At 37.2% G+C, this 21,026-nt stretch overlaps 2 protein-coding genes across 4 annotated transcripts; one reads left to right on the top strand and one right to left on the bottom strand.

The window, feature by feature from the left end:
- Positions 1–236: 236 nt before the first annotated feature.
- Positions 237–9,791, bottom strand: LOC121320811 (ATP-dependent (S)-NAD(P)H-hydrate dehydratase-like). 3 transcript variants are annotated; one of them, XM_041259463.1, is made up of 11 exons: positions 8,238–9,094; positions 6,958–7,335; positions 5,097–5,247; positions 4,428–4,473; positions 4,240–4,328; positions 3,033–3,141; positions 2,208–2,258; positions 1,999–2,103; positions 1,388–1,508; positions 932–1,052; positions 237–688 (listed from the first exon to the last, which is right to left on the bottom strand). In XM_041259463.1, exons 1-11 carry the CDS (start codon positions 8,737–8,739, stop codon positions 538–540), a joined length of 1,824 nt encoding a protein of 607 aa, XP_041115397.1. In that variant the 5' UTR covers positions 8,740–9,094; the 3' UTR covers positions 237–537. The 3 variants fall into 3 exon arrangements, with proteins under 3 accessions (XP_041115397.1, XP_041115400.1, XP_041115398.1); XM_041259466.1 differs by lacking the exons at positions 6,958–7,335; positions 8,238–9,094 and adding an exon at positions 9,689–9,791; XM_041259464.1 differs by lacking the exons at positions 6,958–7,335; positions 8,238–9,094 and adding an exon at positions 9,516–9,778.
- A 4,343-nt stretch (positions 9,792–14,134) lies between these two features.
- On the top strand, positions 14,135–18,847 carry LOC121320812 (ras-related protein Rab-20-like). The gene is made up of 2 exons (XM_041259467.1): positions 14,135–14,626; positions 17,756–18,847. The coding sequence occupies exons 1-2, from the start codon at positions 14,458–14,460 to the stop codon at positions 18,277–18,279; spliced, it is 693 nt and encodes a 230-aa protein (XP_041115401.1). The 5' UTR covers positions 14,135–14,457; the 3' UTR covers positions 18,280–18,847.
- The last annotated feature ends 2,179 nt before the right edge of the window (positions 18,848–21,026 follow it).

Below are 21,026 nucleotides of genomic sequence, written 5' to 3'. Positions count from 1 at the left end.
TACAACAGGCAGTGCACTCAAGAACCTTGGATCCCAGAAAGTTAAAAAAAACACTTATTTCCAGTGTCGGCACATTATACCATTATTACAAAAATAAAAATGAAGTAAATGTATTTTATTGCAGTTATTTATATGTGTGTGACTGTCCTGTTTTAGGCATGACCAGTGAACCAAGCCCCCTTGTTACTAAAGAATGCTGAAGTGTAGATTAAACATGTGACCAAGAATGCACTGAGCCCAGACTATATATACCTTTATTAAAAGTAGAATTTGACCAAATTTCAGTTATTTTATACAGCTGAATCTTGTACAAACTTCAGATGAAACTTAACAAACATTTGCAGTTCTCCTGTAATGAGGAAGTTACTGTTAAGTGTTTTGAAAATCTACAGCTAAATTATCTTGTTAAGCGTGTGCAATTTCAAAACAGCTAATTAAGCTTCTGCTTCCCTCCAAAGTGTGGTGCCTGAAAATCGCTTACTACGAGGGACAGGACATTGACCTTTCTACTTTCAAGCCTCTGAGCTGTGTCCTAAATTATGTTTCAAAAAGTTTATTAAAGGCTGTGCCGACTTCCGCAATCATGTCTGTTGTTGTGGTAGAGCGCCCATGTTTGTGGAAGGCCTGGTGGTTGCACTGTCTGGTAAGGGTGCAGGCTCCCAATGCAGCCACGAGGGAAGGGTTGAGCCTGGCAAACAAACAGGAAACAATGAACTATATACTTGCATTGATTTTTTTTTTTTTTTTTAAAGTATGGTTCCATGGAAATTAGAACTTGAATTGTAAAAGGGCTCTTGTGTGTACATTTTACATACAGTCTAAGTTTTGAAATACTGTAAACAGACACTGAACATCACAATACTACTGTTCACTAAACCACTCCACAATACTAGGTATCGTAGGATGACCATTAGCAAGACAAACTTCTTACCCGTTTGTTTTTTCTGGTCCAGACATAAACGCCCAGTGTGCCAGCACTCCAAGAGAGCCAGAAAGTAGATCTCCTTGTCCTCCACATCGACGGCTGCTACCTTCATGACTACACACAATTACTATAGAAAGAAAATAGATTCAATCTGGTGCTCTGCACACTATCAAAGTGTTTTCCACTTCACTTTTGAAGCGGTAAAGCAAATATTTTATCATACTCAGTAACAGTTGAAAAGTTCAAAACAAAAACAGAGCTGTTGACTGCGAGTGTGACACTTTGGAGTCCTGAGCATATTACAGAAGTATTTAAAACAAGCTGCTTCTAGTACTTCATTATGCTGAACACAGTTAATTCTTCTCTGAAAGAATCACTTGCTTTAGTTTGCTTATTATATTCTGTATTATGGTTGCATTCAGGAAAACTTTTCAGTATTTATTTAGCTGTGGTGGTACTTACCCTTATCTCCATCAGAAATAATGTCTTTTTCACCTTTCTGGACAATAGTCACATTTCCCATAGCTTGGCTAAGCCTCACAACATTTCTCTGATTATCACTGCTGTCCACAGAATCCCTGCACTGTATACAAGATAGATATTTTTAGTACATGGTATTAAAGGAAATCAGACTTATACATGGCATTACCCAGAAATCAGACTCATTTACAATTTTAACAAATCTGTTCTAAAAATGAAGACTAACAGTTCAACTAAAAGTGTTTTGTCAATTTCTCTGTGTACAATTGGATTTATTTAACAATCCATTCTTCCATTCAGTTTGGAACAGGGCATTAAAGTACAGTTTCAATCTATCAAGACACTGCATGTTGACTAAATTGGGGAATAAAAAAGTGTAGGTACAATTTCAATTAACTTTTTTATCCAACATCCATTTGTATGCAAGATTAAATTGCAGCTTAATTCCATTTTTAAGGACACTGGGGGAAAGAGCTAGATTACAGTGCACATATTTATATCACATCCAGTAGTGGATATCAACAGTAAAATATCATTCTTTAATTCTCGCATTAAACTCCTTAAGACACCCGTTGTTATGAAAGTGTGCTTACCACTGCTTCATACAGCCGACTGAATTCCATGTAATTAGGAGTCAGAATGGCGCGCTGGTAACCTTGAATGATAGATGGCTGCTGAGCAATGAGCCATAATCCATCCTGTCCAAAGAAATGTAAAAAAGAACGCATATATTTAGGAACTGAAGAAAAAAAAAACACAATCAAAACCATGCTATTGTAAAAGAAACTCAATGAGTACTTACTGCATCAACAACGACAGGAATACCCAGAGCCTTGGATTTCTCTATAATAGCCTGGAATAAACAAGGAAACAATGTGGCACAATTAAAAATGAAACAAAACTCAATCTAACCAAATGCCACATCACTTTTAACAGAGGCACTTCTGTACTGGGTGTTATGGGGCCAAACTATCCTTGTTTATTTTCTGGATAGATCAATGTCTGTAATGAACACCAGATCATTTGTTTCTCAAAGAAATAGTCAGAGAACTGAATGCAGTAAATCCTGATTAGAGATTGAGTCCCATTTTATTAAATTAACATGGACTATGATATTTTTTTTCTTTGTTAGGTATAAAAAGACAACAGGCAACTTCCACTGTCCCCATATTGACACTCTCGGTAACTTGTGACAAAGAATGTGACCAATCACGTTTCATTACAATTACCCCAGTGTAGTACAAGACATTTTAAAATGATATAACATACGTTTCTTTCAAAACTGCAAATTTCAGACCCATGACGTAGCTAATGGAATTGTATTTCTTAAATGTACTTTAAATTATGTATTCAAAATCAGCAGTTACTGCAGGGTACTATGTAATAAAAAATTATTTAACAGAGCATATCATAACTTAAATGTACTGCACATATGTTACTAGCCTTAATTTCACAAAGCAATTCTCCATATGCAACAAACTCATTCTTACATCTACTTGCTAGGCTAGCTTTTCATTTAATTAAATGATAATCACTGCTTGATATGCTCAGTAAATTATTAAATAAAACTGAAGACTGATGTTTCATACACATCTTAAAGGCTCCCTCAGTTAAAACATTCACACACCTTAGCACTTCCGAGCAGGCGATCATCTCTGCCTAACCCTGGTCCCACAACTACAGTATGAAGCCTGGACAACCACTTCTCAACTTTCTCAACTGCATTAGGGCTGTCACTGCAAGAAAACATTTCACAGATAAAATGGCACATGCACATAAAATAAACGTAGACTACAGAACGATAACAAAACTAAGTTTCCTTTCTAAGGGGCAGAGATTTATTTTGAAGCGAAAGTTTAAAGGGATAATTTATACCACCTGCATTTCAGCGAGTTCATTTATTTTTCTGGATTAATATCCTATTATGCGTGCTCTGTCATTTTCTTGGTTTCATTTGATCATTATTTACCAGGCTTACTAATTAATGTCCTTTTTTAACCCCATCCCCTTTTTTTGTGAGCTGGTTTTAGAAACAAGGGAAGTGCAACTCTATCTGCTCTGCAAAAGTGAGTTAGTAAATGGAAAACCTCAAGGCAAAACCACAGTTGCTGACAAATGGACAGAAGAGTACAGTAAAAAGAGCATGCTGCCTCTACTGTAATTATTAAACTGTAAAGAAAGCAAATGGAGCAAACAGGAGGTAGAGGCAGCAAGAAGCGTGTGTGTCATGCAGTGCTGTAAACAGTCAAGTCAGAAGGTCTTGAGAAACAGGGGCAGACAAGCTTTGAGAAGAGGCAAACCATTCACTATCTTAAACAAAGAGAAGGAGATGCGATACCTTTTATTGCACAAACTAAACAATAATTAAATCACAAGCTTTCACGACCTCAAAGGTAGGAATACTCTCACCAGAAGAGGAGACCTTTGGAGGTCTTGAAGGAATACTTGAATAGGAATACTCTCACCAGAAGAGGAGACCTTTGGAGGTCTTGAAAGAGTGTGGTTAATTATTGTTTGGTCAGTCCAATAAAAGGTATCACATCTCCTTCTCTTTGTCTATCATCTATGGACTAATATGGCTACCATTCCATCTATCAACGATTATCTTAACTGAAACAGTACATTGTGTCCATTACAGATGTTCTGTCTGTCAATATCCTTCCTCCTGCTATCAATGTTTGTTTCACAGTGTAAATGGTATGTATTTTAACTCTATTAAAAGGGCAATTCACTTTATTTAAAACAGAACAAGACATGTGTTTATATATGTTTACAGTACAGAAAGCATGCCACAACAAATACACAATTAGAATGAATTTTAAGGCTACACTTACAGGACCGGATGTACGATCAATTCTGGGCTGTAGGATTTTATTACAGCTGCAGCATCTTTCGTGCAAAATACGTGAGACAAATCTGCACCCTATATATAAAAAAATAAAAAGTAGGCACTTTCAATCTTCACAACACAAGGAAATAGCAAATAAAAACATGGGGCTGTAGAACAAATTATTCTACATACCACTTTAAGAGCAGCTATAGCTGCAAAGTATGGTGCTCCTGTGTATCTGGGAAGAAAGAAAGGAGAAGTTAGCTTTGCAAATAATTTAAATTTTTTTATTAAGTTTTTTTAACATGTTTCCCACTTCTAAAATACACTATTTGTATATGCTTAAATAGTCTGTTGCTAGTTTGTAACTTGTACAAACTATATTCCGCTAATACATCAGTTTTTGGCTGGCCTAAGAAATTCCACATAAAAATGTGTTTCTATTACAATGAAATTATTCATATTAGTTTATCATGTAGGTCTAACTACCATCCTTTAGCATGAAACACAGGGTGAAACAAACAGAAACAGTATTTTGCTTAGTAATCTTGATATTGTATAATAAATGTATTATTATATGACTGCATTAGCTTACACAACGCCACACACATCTGGAATTTTCTCTTTCAAATATTAGGCAGTGTAATATTAGACATGTTTATAATACTGACGTTCCTTGACACTTATGTATTACTAACATTTAGAAAAATGTCTTACTTATTCTTGTGTTTAACAAATGAACCAAAATGATACAGTGGTTTAATGTGTTAAAAATATTCAAACATTTACTGAAGGATTAAAAATGTATGTAACGCACACATTCTAAATGAACGCGTTATATAAATAGAATGTTGAACTTACTCTTGACATCCCCCTATGATGCCCACCCTCCCATCTTGACCTTTATGTTTTTTTGAAGTCAAGGGAGGAATAATGTTTCTCACAAGTGGAAGAATATTTTCCATATTCCTTACTGCTTGTACATTGCTCAGTGAGAAGGCCCTCTCGATTACTGCAAGAGAAACACCATTAGATATTCTCAGGTAAATATACAGCTACTTCCACATACAAACCTGGGAATTCTCTGGGTTCTCCAGAACAGCTACACAGATTTTAATTCCACATAATTTGAAATACTGTAAAATTAAACCCTGACATAAAAACTGGAATGCGAGCATGGAATTATATTCACAAAAAAGTAAAATGTTCAAGTAATTTCCTACTGAAACATACAAGGTAAAACACAGAACAAGTTTTGTCCTTTTCTGGTTAAAATTTTTCACATCTCATTTTCCAACCAACCCATTGATCTTTTCAAACTCTGGCTTCTCACTGCTTTCTGCCAATGCTGGTATTGTTTATATCCCCCTTGGTAATTCAACTTCAATTAAAAGTAGGTGAAAGTCCTTCACATCGCTTCATGCAAGTTAACAAGGTGTGGCAGGTGTCTCATTATTATAAGGGATGTCATCTTGTGCAGTTTTGGGAAGAGCACTGCTAAGCGATCTGGCAGCTCAAACTGTGCAAAAGAACACGGATGTTATAAGGATCACCCAATGTGTTTAAATCACAAAAACGAGTAAGGCATTGTACTCAATATTACATCACCATGTGTCAGTATTGTGTTCTATGCACTGGATGACATCAACACAAGCATCACCAGCTGTTCTGTAACTCCCTCAGTGAAAATGATGTACAGTAAACAGTAAGTGGCTTCAAGTTCCATTTCCTGTCCCTTTCTACAGCATTTGCAATCATTCTGAGAGGTTCTTATTGCAATTCATCATTATGTTGTCAGCAATAAAAAAGGAAACATTCTTACTTCCACGAAGACACATTGGCCGATCTAGCCTATGTTAAACTAATACCTCGTTTCCATGAGCACAGATTGACCGCCAGTCTGAGCTGACCCGGGTTCTCCTACATTGCTTCCGAACCCCCACTGACAGTCTACCTGAGTTCAGTGATAAGACTCCCTTTTCACGCAATCTGAGTTTTTGACAGATGTTGATGGTTCTTTACCAACAAGCCTTGCAGTTAGGTCACATTCCTTTCTTCACAAAACAAAGGACTGATGCTATTATTTTGCTCCTGATACAACTAACACATCCTAAAAGTTTTCTGTTACTAAAAAAAAAAAAAAAACGCTTGAGAGTATTAAAGCAGAGAAACCACAAGCCCGCCCTGAATGGATTATATGGTTATGCCCACTCGTCACTCGATTGGCCAGTGTTACGACGTACATCCACCAATCCCACTTTGAGAAAGGGTCAAAAAAAGGATCAGGGGAGGCTGGGATTGGCAGCCAATGGGGGTTGGCAACACTAAAATGGAAATGCAGTATCAGGGGCAGCAGAGTTTTCAACCTGGGATGAGCGGTGCATGAAAACGGGTTACATGACATGCAACTAAAACAGTAAGACGAAAGGACAATTAAGAGAAAATCTGAAATAAATGCTCCATATGAAATGCTTATGCGTATTACATGAAAACTCAAACCTGCTTGGGAACGGCATTATTGGAGGAGCGGTGGGTTGTGAATGCTGACAAACTCACGGAAAGGTAGGCAACTGGGTTATATTTATAGGTTACTGGTCAAAGAGAGGGACTATCAAACTCCTGCATCTCAAGTTAAACTTAAGTTTTAAAACTTAGGCTGACTGCTATTCTTGCTCCTGCTAGTGAAGCTCCATGGTGATTAAGCAAGGTAAGGCTGAAGTACCTATTGGCTGAGATGGAGCTGATGCCACATTGTGGTGATTAATGTGGTCAGCATGGTGGGGATTGTGCTGACCCAGCAGAGGGGCAGAGGACCCAGTCTGTGTGCGCGGCTGGGCCGGGCTAGCGATCCCAGCAAACATCTGCCCCAGCACCTGCAGCATCTGGAGCTCGCGTGAATGTTCTGCTTCACGCCGTTTGTCTTCCACTTTGAGCCTCTGCTCCTCGTATTTGTAAAAATTCTCTTCCGCTTCCATGCTCTGCTCCAGAAATTTTTCCATGAGCTTGTCCAGAGACAGATTTGTGTAGCGCTTTTTGGACCTTTTGGGCCGTGCCATGGGAGGTGTTTTGGTTTGAGTGTTGCTTTGCCTTTGTCCTGCACCTGCAAAAACAAGACACAGAGCATGACTCTCATAACTCTTCACCACAACTAGTTTTAAAATAGGAACATTTTTCAATTTGCTTTTCACATATTCTTGCTTCAAAGGTGTGTGCTTACTATATAACCAATTCAAATTTTAGGGAAGGAGGAATGATGCGTCATAAGTTAACCATTCAGACAAGTTCTTGATGTTAGCAGGACAGGAGGAATGGAAATAAAGACTGCTACTGCATAGCAGTTTCACACATTCCAGGTTTTTTGGTTTGCCAGATAGCCCCAGTGTACAGGTAACAAGCTCAGGTGTGTCTTACTAAAGTCACAGTAAAACCAGGAATGGATCAAACTGCTATGCAATGCTTATTTCCATCTCTGGGGGCAGTAACTTAATATCTAACTTTATACTATCAATTTTAAGTACAACGTTTTAAAGGTTACAAGTGTTAAAACGTCCCTGTTTTATTGTATTGTCTATATTTGGAATGGATTACAGCACAGATATCTAAAACACACTTAAGACAAATATAGTGAGTATATTTGCTATAAAACATTTTTTTAAAAAGTTAAAATGATGTGAACAAAAACCAAAACACTAGTGTCTTCACATCTTCACAGTCAGCTGCAGGCCTGTGGTAGCAGGTGAAACTTTCAAAACGTTAGTGCCCTGTGCCTTGCTATAGCTCAATAACAACCTGTCAAAATAGAAACAATTACAGGGGTGGAAATAAGATCCGTTGCATGGCAATTTGATCCATTCCTGGTTGTACTGTGGTAATAAGACACGCATGGGCTTGTTACATACACATTGTAGCTAATCAGGCTCCTAATAAAACCTGGAATGGGCGAAACTGCTATCCAATAGGTGTCTTATTTTCATCCCCGAATTACATATGCTTTGTACTTACCGTTGCTTGATGACGGCAGTGGGATAGGGAAGGACGGGCTTTCCAACTTCACGGTGTGTTCAGCATAGGAGCACTCACCAGTGCTCTCCATATAGGCTTCGTGCGAGTGATCGATTCCTTCTGCCTCCTCTTCTGTGCCATCCAATGCTTCATCCCCCACCGCAACACTGTCGATCATGTCCTGGGGATCGATATGAGGTCTGTTGCTTAGTATTCCCTCCATTTCGTCATAAAACTTGCAGATCTTCCGATAGTGTCCATTCTTTTGAATCCCTTCTTTTGCCTGGTAGTACTGTCTTTTTAATCCCTTTACTCGTATTCTGCACTGCTCGGGCGTCCTATCGAACCCCATCTCCCCAAGCCTACAGGCTACGTCTCGGTAAACATGACTGTTGCGAAAGTTTCCGTCCAACGCCGTCTGCACATCTTGCTCGCCCCAGATGTCCAGCAAAGCTCTGGTCTCCACGTCTGACCACAGGAAGCCTCTAGTGTTTGCTAGCATAATAGGTCAAGCACCCGAAATGTAAAAGCGAAAAAGAAACGCAAACAGCTGCACACTGACCGGGGGAGACAGAGAAAGTTACATAGAGCACAACACTAGGACTTGCATATCACTGTGCTACTTCACAGTCCAGGCCTCGATATTCGAATCTGGTCAAACCAGAACGTGCTTCGCATCCTCGGGTTCCATGCTATCAGTAAAACGCCTGCAGATATCGCCAATGCATGTGGTTAAGTGCTTCATATCACGGTAATCACAATCAGCGATTCCCCACCATTGTGAAAAGCAGCTTACAACTTCAGCGTACGCTGTCTGCTGCAACGTCATACCATTCTGTGCACTACATCATGGGTTACTGTAAAAGATGTTTGCTGGGTCTTAGACAGCGTAGCGTTTCCCTGCCCAGTCTGCTACTTCTTACTAACAATGCAACACTATCTGGCCGAAAATGATATTACCAGCAGTGTTATTTATTGCATAAATTATTTGCAAATGTAAATGCATTTATTTGTTTAAATGTTATGGATTACATTTTGGTAGAAGTAGAGACGAAATGATGATTGACAATCGTTTTTGTGTTTTCCCAGTTTATAAATGATGAGGAAAACTAAATTATGCTATATTTAAATGATCAGGAGAGGTGTGGTTGTCATTTAAAATGTAATTTCAAATATTTTGCTAATCATCAATCTAAAACATCAAATGTATAACTGAACAGTTTTAACATATTTTAACAAATACAATATGCTTGTTTGCTTTAAACAATGTTTCTGTACCTTCTTTGTGCAGACAAAAGAACATTACAGCAACCGAGGTCAATGCTGTAACACAGCAGGTGGTTATTACAGTCCTCCCAAACATTGTACTAGTGTCGCCTATATCGTGAATCTCGCCACATTCTGACTGGGCACACCTTTATTTGTAAAGGGCTTGCGTTGCTGTTTCTTACCTAGTGCTGGGCAGCCAGTTAATCCTGCTAAACCAACAACGAAACGGCAAATATTAATCATGAGGCTATCCTCCTAGATAAAACAGTACAAAACAGGAAGATCGCAGCAGCCTGCGTTTACATAAACACCAATGAGCCAATCACGGTAATCCGAGTTCATGGGTCGTGCTGCCAATCACGTGATTGTACGTCAAGCTTTGCTTAGAAAACCCAACAACCACCAAGCCAAGTGAACGGTTCAGTAATGAACCCAACTGCAACACGCACTAGGCAGAGTATACGAACAGGCGATTCCAGTACTGTAACTCGACCTTCCTTCGTGTGATGTAGATGTAATATTTCGATATAAAAACAAACTCAGAGAAAGCAGCTTGATGTTGGAACGCACTGCATTAAACAAAGACCCTACTATGCCCCTCACTGGAAGAAGCATACCCGCCGGGATGAGCAGGGGCGGGCACAGAGAACTGTTTGTAACATTTAGCACACGTTACCGGTATATGGAGGAGGCCGTTATTTTTATTTTTATTTTTTTAAATGTATTTATTTTGTACGTATGTCACATATTGGTAGAGTGGATATGGGTCACGTGGTGACAAAGCGTCATTGGCTTTCATTTTAAATGTACAGCTGTGCCGGGAAAGTAATTTTTCTATTGACAGTTTTTTTTTTTTTTTAATGCTGGAGCAAGCCAATGTAAAGAAAGTATACAGTGCCCCAGTGAGGTATTACATCCCAACCGCCAAACGGTGTGGAGACATACTGTACCCTGTCTGCCCATTGTCAACTTGATCTGTTTTGTCATTGCCCTGATGTGGGGCATGTTCTCCTGGTATACCCTGGATCCCTTGCCTACTAAAAGACTGAACGAATGAAGTAGTTTATGGTTTGAGGAACATGACAGAGACTTCAGGCATCTTCCACGGCCACCGCAATCCCCTGATTTCAGTATTTTGGGAGCATTTTTGTGATGAACTTGAGAGTATCCGTCACCGTCAGGGTACACGAATGATTGCATAGACTGACATCCCTCAGTATACCTTTCAGTCCCTTGTGGAGGCTATACCACGTGACGTGATATTGGTATAGTTCTCAATAAAGTGGCTAGACAGTGGATCTCAGGAACGGCAAACGTGTGACCACTATTTTTTTTAAACCAAATCCCAGCTAGGTCACCCACAATAACTTTACAAAAAAATGGTACCACTTGACATGGAATGACTCCTATTCCATCATCGTACTTTCTCTAAACTAGACCACTAATGCATAATAATGCAATAATGCATTCTCAAATTAGTTAAAGGGTACTTCCCTAAATATTCTTGTTTACACGTTTTCTTTCATTTAACATTGAGAAAGAGTAGATTTTGTATCTCTTTACAGAAAGGAAACAGCAAGTACATGGTAGTGCCGTGGGGGACTTAAGGGAAGGGAAATTTCACGAACCAGGTGACATCACCAACTCGTAACTTGTTTCTGATTCATAAATCCAGTGAAAATATGCCTTTTAAACGAACATTTATTAGACTATAATAGTTTTCCGTATCAAATTAAACAGTAAATAAGAAAAAAATATATTTACACTCCTACACGAATAAACGGAAGAGACGGAATTTACAATTTACAGTCACCACTCGGATATACGACACTTAGATACACGCCAGTCGCATTTTATCGTCCTTGTATTAAAAACAAATCAATTCCCATTATCAGTTGTGTAGTCGAGCTGGGTTCTTTTTTCAATAGTTAGAACCCTGATTTAAGAGTATTTACCGATTTAGTTTATGAAAGCGCCTATAATACGCCATACCACTGTGATTTCGCTGCATGCGCACAGATGAAGCAATGTCTTTTGTATCCGTATCAAGCGTTGGCACGGATACAAAATGAAATAATCAGATATGCGTTCTTCTCTTTCAACCGTCACTGAAGTCAAAATGTTATAGGGTTGGACATGTGCGTGCTGACTATATCATTAAAAACGCATTTGTAAAAATACTCCTCAATATAGAAACATACAGTGTCGCTTATATGTATGTATATGTACCTTTAACTGACTTTGCGTGAGAAACGTCGGTCTTGCTTTAAATCAGCGTTTTATGCAAATGAGTTCGGTGGCGCAATTGATTATGAGTATCTTAGTTCAATTTCTAGTACAAACTGCAGTAATTAGCGATTAAATATACTGTAATATAACAAATTAAAAAAAAAAAAAAAAAACAGTAGTTATATAAACGTCCTATTCCCAGACTGAAAATAAAGCAAATTATATATTTGCCTAAATAGAATTGGTTAAGCCATCAATCCATGTTTAGCAGCGACTTTTAAACGCGCCTTGTACAAATCTGCTAGGCCCCAAATTAAAAAAAAAAATGTGAACCCAAACTGGGAAGTTTCTAATATTTTTAGCTACCTGGCCTGATAAAAATATATTATTATAGCAGATATTTAGCACGGGCCTTGGTTTTATCCAAGGCGACTTACGGCATTTATCAAGCAAAGCAATACACTATCCAACATAACAACACTGCAACACAACCACAGCATCGCCTTAACAAATTCAACCACAAGAAATGGTCAAACACTTCATATTAAAACAGTTTACATTCTGTGTTGTGTTTTTTTGGTTTAAAATCTAAATTGAGAGTAGAAAAAAAAAAAAAACATCAACGATCATAAGCAAACAGCTGAAAACGAATCTCCTTTCTGTAGAATTTGTCACCAATCTTTAATGTATATTTTAATTGCTTTAATAGGAATACACTGGACACTGCCATAGAGCCAAATCTGGGTAGAGAGGCCAGTGATGTCATCAGACCTGTACTGGACACCCTGCCACACTTTCCACATGTTCTCCTCAGTACACTGCAAATTCAAGATACTCAACTAAAGTCCCATTTCATGCACTTTTTGATCATTTAATCCAAATAACCATGTGACTCTGCCGCTGATACATAGTTCACATACCCTAGTCTCCTATCTTGTAAAGCTCTTTGTGATGGTGCTCAACTATGAAAGGCGCTATATAAAAATAAAGATTATTATTATTATTTATTATTATTATTATTATTATTATTATTATTATGTAAAATATAATGTAGATGATGCAATTTAATCATTCATCTATATCTATCTGTTGAACTGGGGTATAATAAATACTTTTAATTCACAGGTATCCATCACATAACTACCCTTTTTTGAGAGAAAAAATCGGGTTTAGATATGTAAATATTTTAAATCTCTAATTGGTTAGAAAATTATTCATAGTCCATATAGCTCCTAAGGTTTAAGTAATGTACTGTAATAAAATGATGTATCTTACAGTACAGTTAATTTGCCATGTCGAACTGCTAAAACTGCAAAAAAAAAAAAAAAAAAAAAAAAAAAATGTCCCACAGGATGCATTACAAAAATCATTGCGGAACAAATTCAAAAAAGAGAGAGGTCCTTTAGTTGACATAGCAGACGTGAGTAAAATGAGGGAAAAGTTACGCTTTCCGAATTCTGGAAGGAAACATTTTATGGATCAGTCTGGGCAGGAGACAGTAACACTCCAGAAAATATGCAGACAAGTAAGCGTTCTTTGCAGCTATGTATTCGACAAAAACCGATCATTTTGCATTGTTCAAAGCTGTTTGTGACGGTAATATAAAGATTTACATGTGGGCTTAGGCATTTAATGGGCCATTCTTACGACGAGAAAAACAAGATAGTGGAAGACCTCCCTAATGTAAACGTAAATGTCGTAAATATTTTAAAACGTGTTAAAGCATAGTTGTTATACTGTATGTATAGCTAATTTGGGGATGTTTTCACATATCAAAATAAATAAAAAATACATTAAAATTTTTGTGGAAATTTAGTCATGTACTCATATATATATGTCTTTATATATATGATATATATCTATATATATATATATATATATATATATATATATATATATATATCCAACGCAAGTTCATTGTTTTCACTAGATTTATCCCCATGACATGTACATGAGATGAAACTTTCAGGGAAACTTCCTTTGAAGGGGCTCCCCGGAGGTAAGGGCAGGGGGCGGGTGACTCCGGCCCCCCAAAAAACAGTATCTAATCAAAAGCTGAATCAGATATTTTTTTATCATACCAGATCATGCCGCATTATAATCGTTTGAAAATATACTTTATTCACAACAGCGTACTTCGTCAATATGTATCACTGATTGTGTTTGGAAAACGAACTGACCTTGCTAGTAAAGCTGTTGGGTTGCTATTACATAAACAGAGGTACACATAAATGGGTTCGAGCCACTCGAGTTCTGACGCAATTACATTTTCTTTTAACCTTGGGTCAAATTAAGGAATTTAACAGAAAACCCGTTAGGGCTACGTGCGAAACTGAAAAGCAGACACAGATTGTTCTGACTCACCACAAAAAGTTCTGATAAAAAAGTGGAATGCGACAGCTTCCTGTTTCGTCATCATTTCTGTGAAGTTGACTTCAAACTAGAGTCACGAGCAGACCCGATACAATCTTACTTTTTGCCACTTAGTCTAATTATAAGTCCTTGGTAAAATAATCGAATTTGGCATACGCTTGGCTTGAGACTAGTTGTAGAATATACAGACCAAAAATAGTTAAGCCAGGGCGACCTTGCTTATCTGTGACAAAAAACAACGCGTTTGTTTAAGAAACTCCTGGGATAGCATTTTTGAAGACTGAAATTTGAATGATTGAGTGATTGAGTAGAGGTCCTTGAAAAATAGCTCACTGTATGTGAAGTGAAGATGAAGCCTGACGTAAAAATGGTTCTGCTGGGGGACATGAACGTGGGGAAAACGTCTTTGTTGCACAGGTACACCGAAAGGAAGTTTACAGATACAATTAGCACAATCGGGGGCGCTTTCTTCTTGAAACAGTGGGGATCGTATAACATTTCAATATGGGATACCGCAGGTATGTACAATTTAATAATTAATTTTACGTTATTATACGCAATTCATCTACACACCCCAGAGTCATATGTTAGTTATTTTTTAAGCCGTGTTTATTGGTTTATATATATATATATATATATATATATATATATATATATATATATATATATATATATAAACAAACAACATTCGGAATATTAACATGTCGTAAAAAGCAAGCAAACAAACAATAAAAACCAACAAAACCAAATAAATAAATAACTGTTGTAACTAGTATTTCTTGCGTGGGATAATACATTCTTGGCCCCTAGAGGAATAATCGTCTTTTGTGTTGTAACGGATTGAATTGGTGATTTGTGTACTGTGTGTGGGACAGTAACAGAACGCCCCTCAGCGAGTTGCTAATTTTGCTGAATTCTTTAAACGTTTTAACTCGTAAGCAGGACTCGAAAGTGTGCCATTTGTACTTTGACCAGTTTGTTAGACATTGTGTTTACGGACATTGCTAGTGACCACACATGCAAAAAACATACATTTTTTTTATACTGTAGGTCGAAACTATAGTAATAGACCAATGCAAAAGGAGCGCACATTATTGAGACAATGGCAGTTTTTGAATTAAAATAGGATTCTCTCTCTCTCTCTCTCTCTCTCTCTCTCTCTCTCTCTCTCTCTCTCTCTCTCTCTCTCTCTCTCTCTCTCTCTCTCTCTCTATATATATCCTTATATATATATATATATATATATATATATATATATATATATATTGCAATATCGTAAATGACAGTTCAGACCCACTTTGATGCCTGTATAACAGATGTGTTACTTTTTACTGAAAAGACACACCAAAAATTGAGCTGTGTCCATAAGAAATGCTGGGGGATTATTTTGTCCTTCCTTGCTTGTTAATACTGTGTCTCCTGAATAATTCATTTGTTGCTCAGTTCTTCACCTACAGGGTTTCTGTGCACAGCCCATGTTGGAGGTTGTTGAAAAACTTAAATGAAAGAGTAGATTTTTTTATAAAAGTATTCAGTTTTACACAAAAGCCACCCCCCTTCTTGCTGAGTAAAATGTTTCATTATGTTATTACATTTTCCTAACCATAACCATGTGTAGTCTCTTACCTGTTTAATAGTTTCATGTGTTTTCTGTAGGATTCTCAATTGTTGTCTGCATGACTTGTCATGCTTACTCACTATTCCATAACTGTACTTGCCAAGCTTACAAACTATGCGCCACCAAACCTTGTGTGTGTATATACCTTGCAATAGGCCTGCATTGCACAAGCTAAGCTGAAACTTTAGATTTTTCCATTTCTCATTAACACTCCTTCCTCTTGGGTTTATGCTAACATAGACTCTTTAGAGATCAGCTGAATTTCATTATACTTTGGTTAACCCAAATAGTTTAATATCTACTGTATGCAACAGAAGGTTAATTACACCAGCCAGCTGAACTATTTAATCTAGCAGATGTATTGTCTTTGAATATACTATGCTAGTATGACCTACTAAATATCCCTAAAGAGAGAATTGTCAATGAGTGTGGAGCATTTATTACCCAATGAAACTGCATTACTTGTAACTAGATAACAATGACTGGGTAATATAGCTGATGTGGATATCAATCTTTCTCTGCATAAAGCGAAGACACAAATTTAGAAGGACGATACAGTTTCATTACATTTTTAATTTCTTTTTGCTGGTAGCTGTGTTACCAGCACTGTAGAGATCCACTGGAAATGAAACACCAGAAATATTACATAATCTGTGAAAGTTTTGTTAGTAGGTCATCTCATGACCCCGTTTTGTTTTGAGACCAGCACAGGCTGTACTGTCAGTAGCTTTATTGGCAAGAGCTATGATTAATGTAATTGCAATTTTATGTTGGTTCCTAGTGGTTTTTGTTTTGCAATAATGTGATGCCCGTTAGTAATGACTGGTTGTTAAATGTGAAATATCAGACAATAACACTGATTTTATGAGTATTCTGATTTTTAGAGAGAGAGAGAGCGCTCTGATTGGCTTTTAGTGGATTCAGAATTCTGGAATGGAATGTAAATTACACATTGTGCCACTGATATCTCTATCTCTGCTTCAAAATAGCAAATAACAACAACTTAGGTTATGTGCCTACTTTTACAGACCTTGACTAGCACTCATTTTGGTCTACATGATACTACAAATGTTAGTGCTTACCCAAACATTGAAATCAGACATTAAAAACTGAAAACAAAACTAAATGATCCTAAAAATGTTTGTTTTGTAATTATTAATAAACAACTTTCATTACTTTAATTAATTAATTTGTAGCATCAATTTTAAAGATGAACTGTTTTGTTAAATACGTTGACCGACAAAACCGTGAATTGAATTGTTCTTTCTTTTGATACCAATAAAATACTTTTCACAACTTTCATAAGAAATCCCAGTTCTGTCGAGTTCTCTGAGTAAACTGTTTTCAGTGGGATTACTGCTGAGGTAAAAACTGCCTAGTGTTGTTCTCTGTGCTATATAGGGCATTGGCAATATCGCAATCACATGACTGTACGTGAAACAATAAGGCTATTCAAACAGAGCTCTGTAAGCAACCATATGCTGTAATCATGCACTTCTTTCTATAATAATGTGTCACTGGGATTACTAAAAACGATCTACTGTCAGACATGTGAAGGTCATTCCATGTGATCTCAACACAGGGTCCAAATATCACCCTTTTTAGAATTCAGACTGTTCCAAACACATTCCAAAGACGCATCATTTAAAGCATGCAACACTTCAAATTTGATTTACTTTCACTAGTTTATTCCTTTTAAAACCCAGGAAACTTCGTGAGTTCAGTGTGGAAATAATTGTTTGGTTTAATTTATTGCAGGTTGCTGAAAATTGGACAATTTAAGGGTTTTTATTAATTAATAACTTACAAAAGACAATCAAATCAACTTAAAAAAACCCCAAAATATTTGTACTCATTACAGTTAGTATTGTGCTGCCTCCTGTTGCAACAGGAAGAAGTATTGCATGGGAGTAAACCCTAACAGTTGAACGGAGTCAGACTTGGAGGCACGTGCTTCATTACTGTACAGAATGATAGTGTCTGTTATTGTGCAGTTCAGCTAGTAATAGATTCCCCTTGTCTTTGCCAGGACGAGAGCACTTCCATGGCCTGGGCTCCATGTATTGCCGCGGAGCTGATGCTGTGATTCTCACTTACGACGTCACAAATTGGCAGAGCTTAGCAGAACTGGAAGACAGGTTCTTGGCAGTGACTGACACTGCAAAGCCAGACTGTATTTTTGCCATCGTTGGAAATAAAGCAGACCTGACGGATGACTGTGCCTTGTTTAAAGAGGCAGGAGGAGACGAGCACCCCGTGCAGACTATGGGCAGCCCCAGACTGCGGAAGCAAGTGCACATGGAGGATGCCGTTGCGCTGTACAAGAGGATTCTGAAGTATAAAATGCTAGAGGAAAAAGACAGCTTCCCTGCAGAGAAGATGTGCTTCGAGACCAGCGCCAAAACAGGGTACAATGTCAACACACTGTTTGAAACCTTGTTTGACATGATGGTGCCCGTGATTTTAAAGAACAGAAATGACGGCTTCTCTCAGACTGTAGATTTGACCGAATACAAGGATGGAAAAAGGACTAGGCCTGGCTGCTGTGTTTAATTAAACATGAAATCACTTAAGTGGTGTTTAACGCTAGAGGTATGACAAGTTTTTTTTCTGAAAAAAATGCAAAATGTACCAGTGAATTAAATTTTCTTATTTATTGTGAAAACCACATGGTCATTTGCATATTCTGTTGCTTTTATTTCTGTTAAATAAGTCTACATTAATGATTGAGCCTTTTAATGTAATTCACAACTTTGATTTATGTACTACTCGCACACAAGGTATGGTTATAGCACTTTCATTTCATTTGCAGACAAGGCTGTATTAACAAGGAAAGTTAATAAATGGGTCCTGTTTTTAGGAACCATAGTACATTTATTACTGTACATGATTTTATAAATACACTAGGTCCAGTTTTTGTCTTTTCAACATGTTACTATTATGTGGTTGGATATTTCAGATGTGTTTATATATATATATATAATATAAAATTTACTGTGAATCTATTTTGTTTGTCTACAGTTTGTATATTTTCTCTGTTGTAAAATATGTATGTATGTGCACATTCCACAGGACCTGCCAATTTAAAAATAAAAAATAATACTTAACAATCAAGCCATGTTTCATTTTCTGAATTTAGCAATCCAGTGATCTTGAATTTATTTGTATTTAACACACAAGTAGAGTAATTTGCACAAGTAACTAGTTCAATATTTACTACAAACAGCATGCACAGTAGTGCAGTGACACGTGGATGGTAGTTGTTTGCTGTCAGTGGAGGCAATACATTTCTAGGACTACCACTTGTCATACAGGGAGCCATCATCTACAAACGAGTTGCACAAACAGCTTAATATGGGCACCGTCTTTAAGCAACAGTTCCGTCATTAAGGGAACATGCATCATTTTCACAGTGAAACACTGCAATGGGTCATGCTGTACGTAATGGGTTTATCATCTGAAGGTATTTATTTTGGAAGCCCCAGTAGTGTTCCTTGGATGTGGTATCTGATGCTGCACTTGTAAATCTTTTCTTTTTTTTTGTATTTTATTTCAGTTATTATTATTTTTAAAGTGCATTAATTAGTTGTGGCGTGATGTTTGAAGAGACCATCTGGGGTTAAAATTCTAATGAAAAATAATGGTTTGTTGAATGAAGTGACAAAAACACGACCATTCCTATTTTAAATCTTTTTTTTTTTTTTATAGACATGTGGCCCGTGGTTCCGTTTGCTCAGCTTAGGTCTTCAGGAATGTGATGCTGCATCGTTTAGTGTTCTTAGGAAGAGCGGAGGCAAGGATAGATTAGGGTTAGAGTTCAAAACAAGAGTCAAAGACACTACTAAGAAAAAATCCTTCTGTATTTCTGCTGTTTTGAAGAGTTAAATCAAGTTTGATAGTATTGCTGTTGTTTATTTAACATTCTTTAATCCTATTTAACAAATATTACACAACTTTTTAACTGAAACTCAAACAGAAACACACACACAAAGAGTTATATTTCAACAAGTAATGTGTAATTAGAGGATCTTGTACTTGGGTTACCAAACCCTGTTATTTCTGTGATCCCGGAACATAAATCAGAAGGCTCTTAATGGATCCCAATCAGCTACTAGGAACTGGATGAAAATTGATGGGCCGAATGGCCTCCTCTCATTTGACACTTGTGTTCTTAATCATCTATGACATATTTGGAAAGTGGGTGTGAAACCATGAAATGATTAGCCTAGTTTGTACAATTTATTGTCTATATACTGTGGTATATCATAATGCAAGTGGTTAGTGGTACCTCTTTTAATTCAGCATAATCCTCTCTCTCTCTCTCTCTCTCTCTCTCTCTCTCTCTCTCTCTCTCTCTCTATATATATATATATATATATATATATATATATATATATATATATATATAGTACACACACACAGTGGTTTGCAGAAGTATTCACACCACTGCAAAGTTTTCACATTTTGTTGACATTTTCAAATTAGACTTTACATGTAGAATCTACACAAACTACTCCATATTGATAAAGTTAAAAAAGCATATAGAATATAAATAAGTAAGCTTTACAGAGAAAAACAGATTAATCTCAGTTGCATAAGTATTCAACCCCTTTGCTACTGCACCCTAAATCAGCTCAGGTGCAAATTATTTGTTTGAAAGGTCACATAATTTGTGAAATGGTTTCAGCCTGTTTGTACTCAAAGTGGTTTAACTTGTAGATAATTCCATCAGGTATATAAAGACTTCCAAGCTACAACTCACATAGTGAATCAACAAAGCAACCACGAAGACCAAGGAGCTTTCGAAACAAGTCAAGTGGTAGAGGCACAGAGCAGGAGAAGGGTACAAGAATATTTCAAAGGCACTGATTATTCCTCTTAGCACAGTGAAGTCCATCATTAAAAAGCGGAAGATGCATCATACCACCCAGATCAGGTTGCCCTTCCAAACTGAGCAGCCAGGGAAGCAGGAAACTGGTTCGGGATGTCACTCTGAAGCCAACAATGACCTTGACTGATCTGCAAAGTTCTGTGTCTGAGATGGGAGTCAGTGTTCACACATCAACAATAACCCAGACCCTACATGTCCCTACACAAAGCTGGCCTGTATGGACGAGTGGCAAGAAAGAAGCCATTACTCAAAAATCCTCATCTTAAAGCACATACGTAGTCTGTGAAAAAGCATGTAGATCATACTGCAGACATGTGGAAAAAAGGTTTTGTGGTCAGATGAGACAAAAATTGAACTTTTCTGCCTAAATTCCAAGCGTTACGTCTGGCGCAAGCCCCACACTGCACAT

The sequence above is a fragment of the Polyodon spathula genome, chromosome 9 (genome assembly GCF_017654505.1).
Source record: "Polyodon spathula isolate WHYD16114869_AA chromosome 9, ASM1765450v1, whole genome shotgun sequence".
NCBI lineage: Eukaryota > Metazoa > Chordata > Actinopteri > Acipenseriformes > Polyodontidae > Polyodon > Polyodon spathula.
This window is presented reverse-complemented; position numbering and strand designations above follow the sequence as displayed.

Coding starts and splice junctions, on each gene's coding strand:
- LOC121320812 (XM_041259467.1), top strand. CDS start 14,458: ATGAAGCCTGACGTAAAAATGGTTCTGCTGGGGGACATGAACGTGGGG. Junction 14,627..17,755: donor TTCAATATGGGATACCGCAG/GTATGTACAATT, acceptor TGTCTTTGCCAG/GACGAGAGCACTTCCATGGC.
- LOC121320811 (XM_041259463.1), bottom strand. CDS start 8,739: ATGCTAGCAAACACTAGAGGCTTCCTGTGGTCAGACGTGGAGACCAGA. Junction 7,336..8,237: donor ACTGCCGTCATCAAGCAACG/GTAAGTACAAAG, acceptor TTGTTTTTGCAG/GTGCAGGACAAAGGCAAAGC. Junction 4,474..5,096: donor ATCATAGGGGGATGTCAAGA/GTAAGTTCAACA, acceptor CTTTCTTCCCAG/ATACACAGGAGCACCATACT.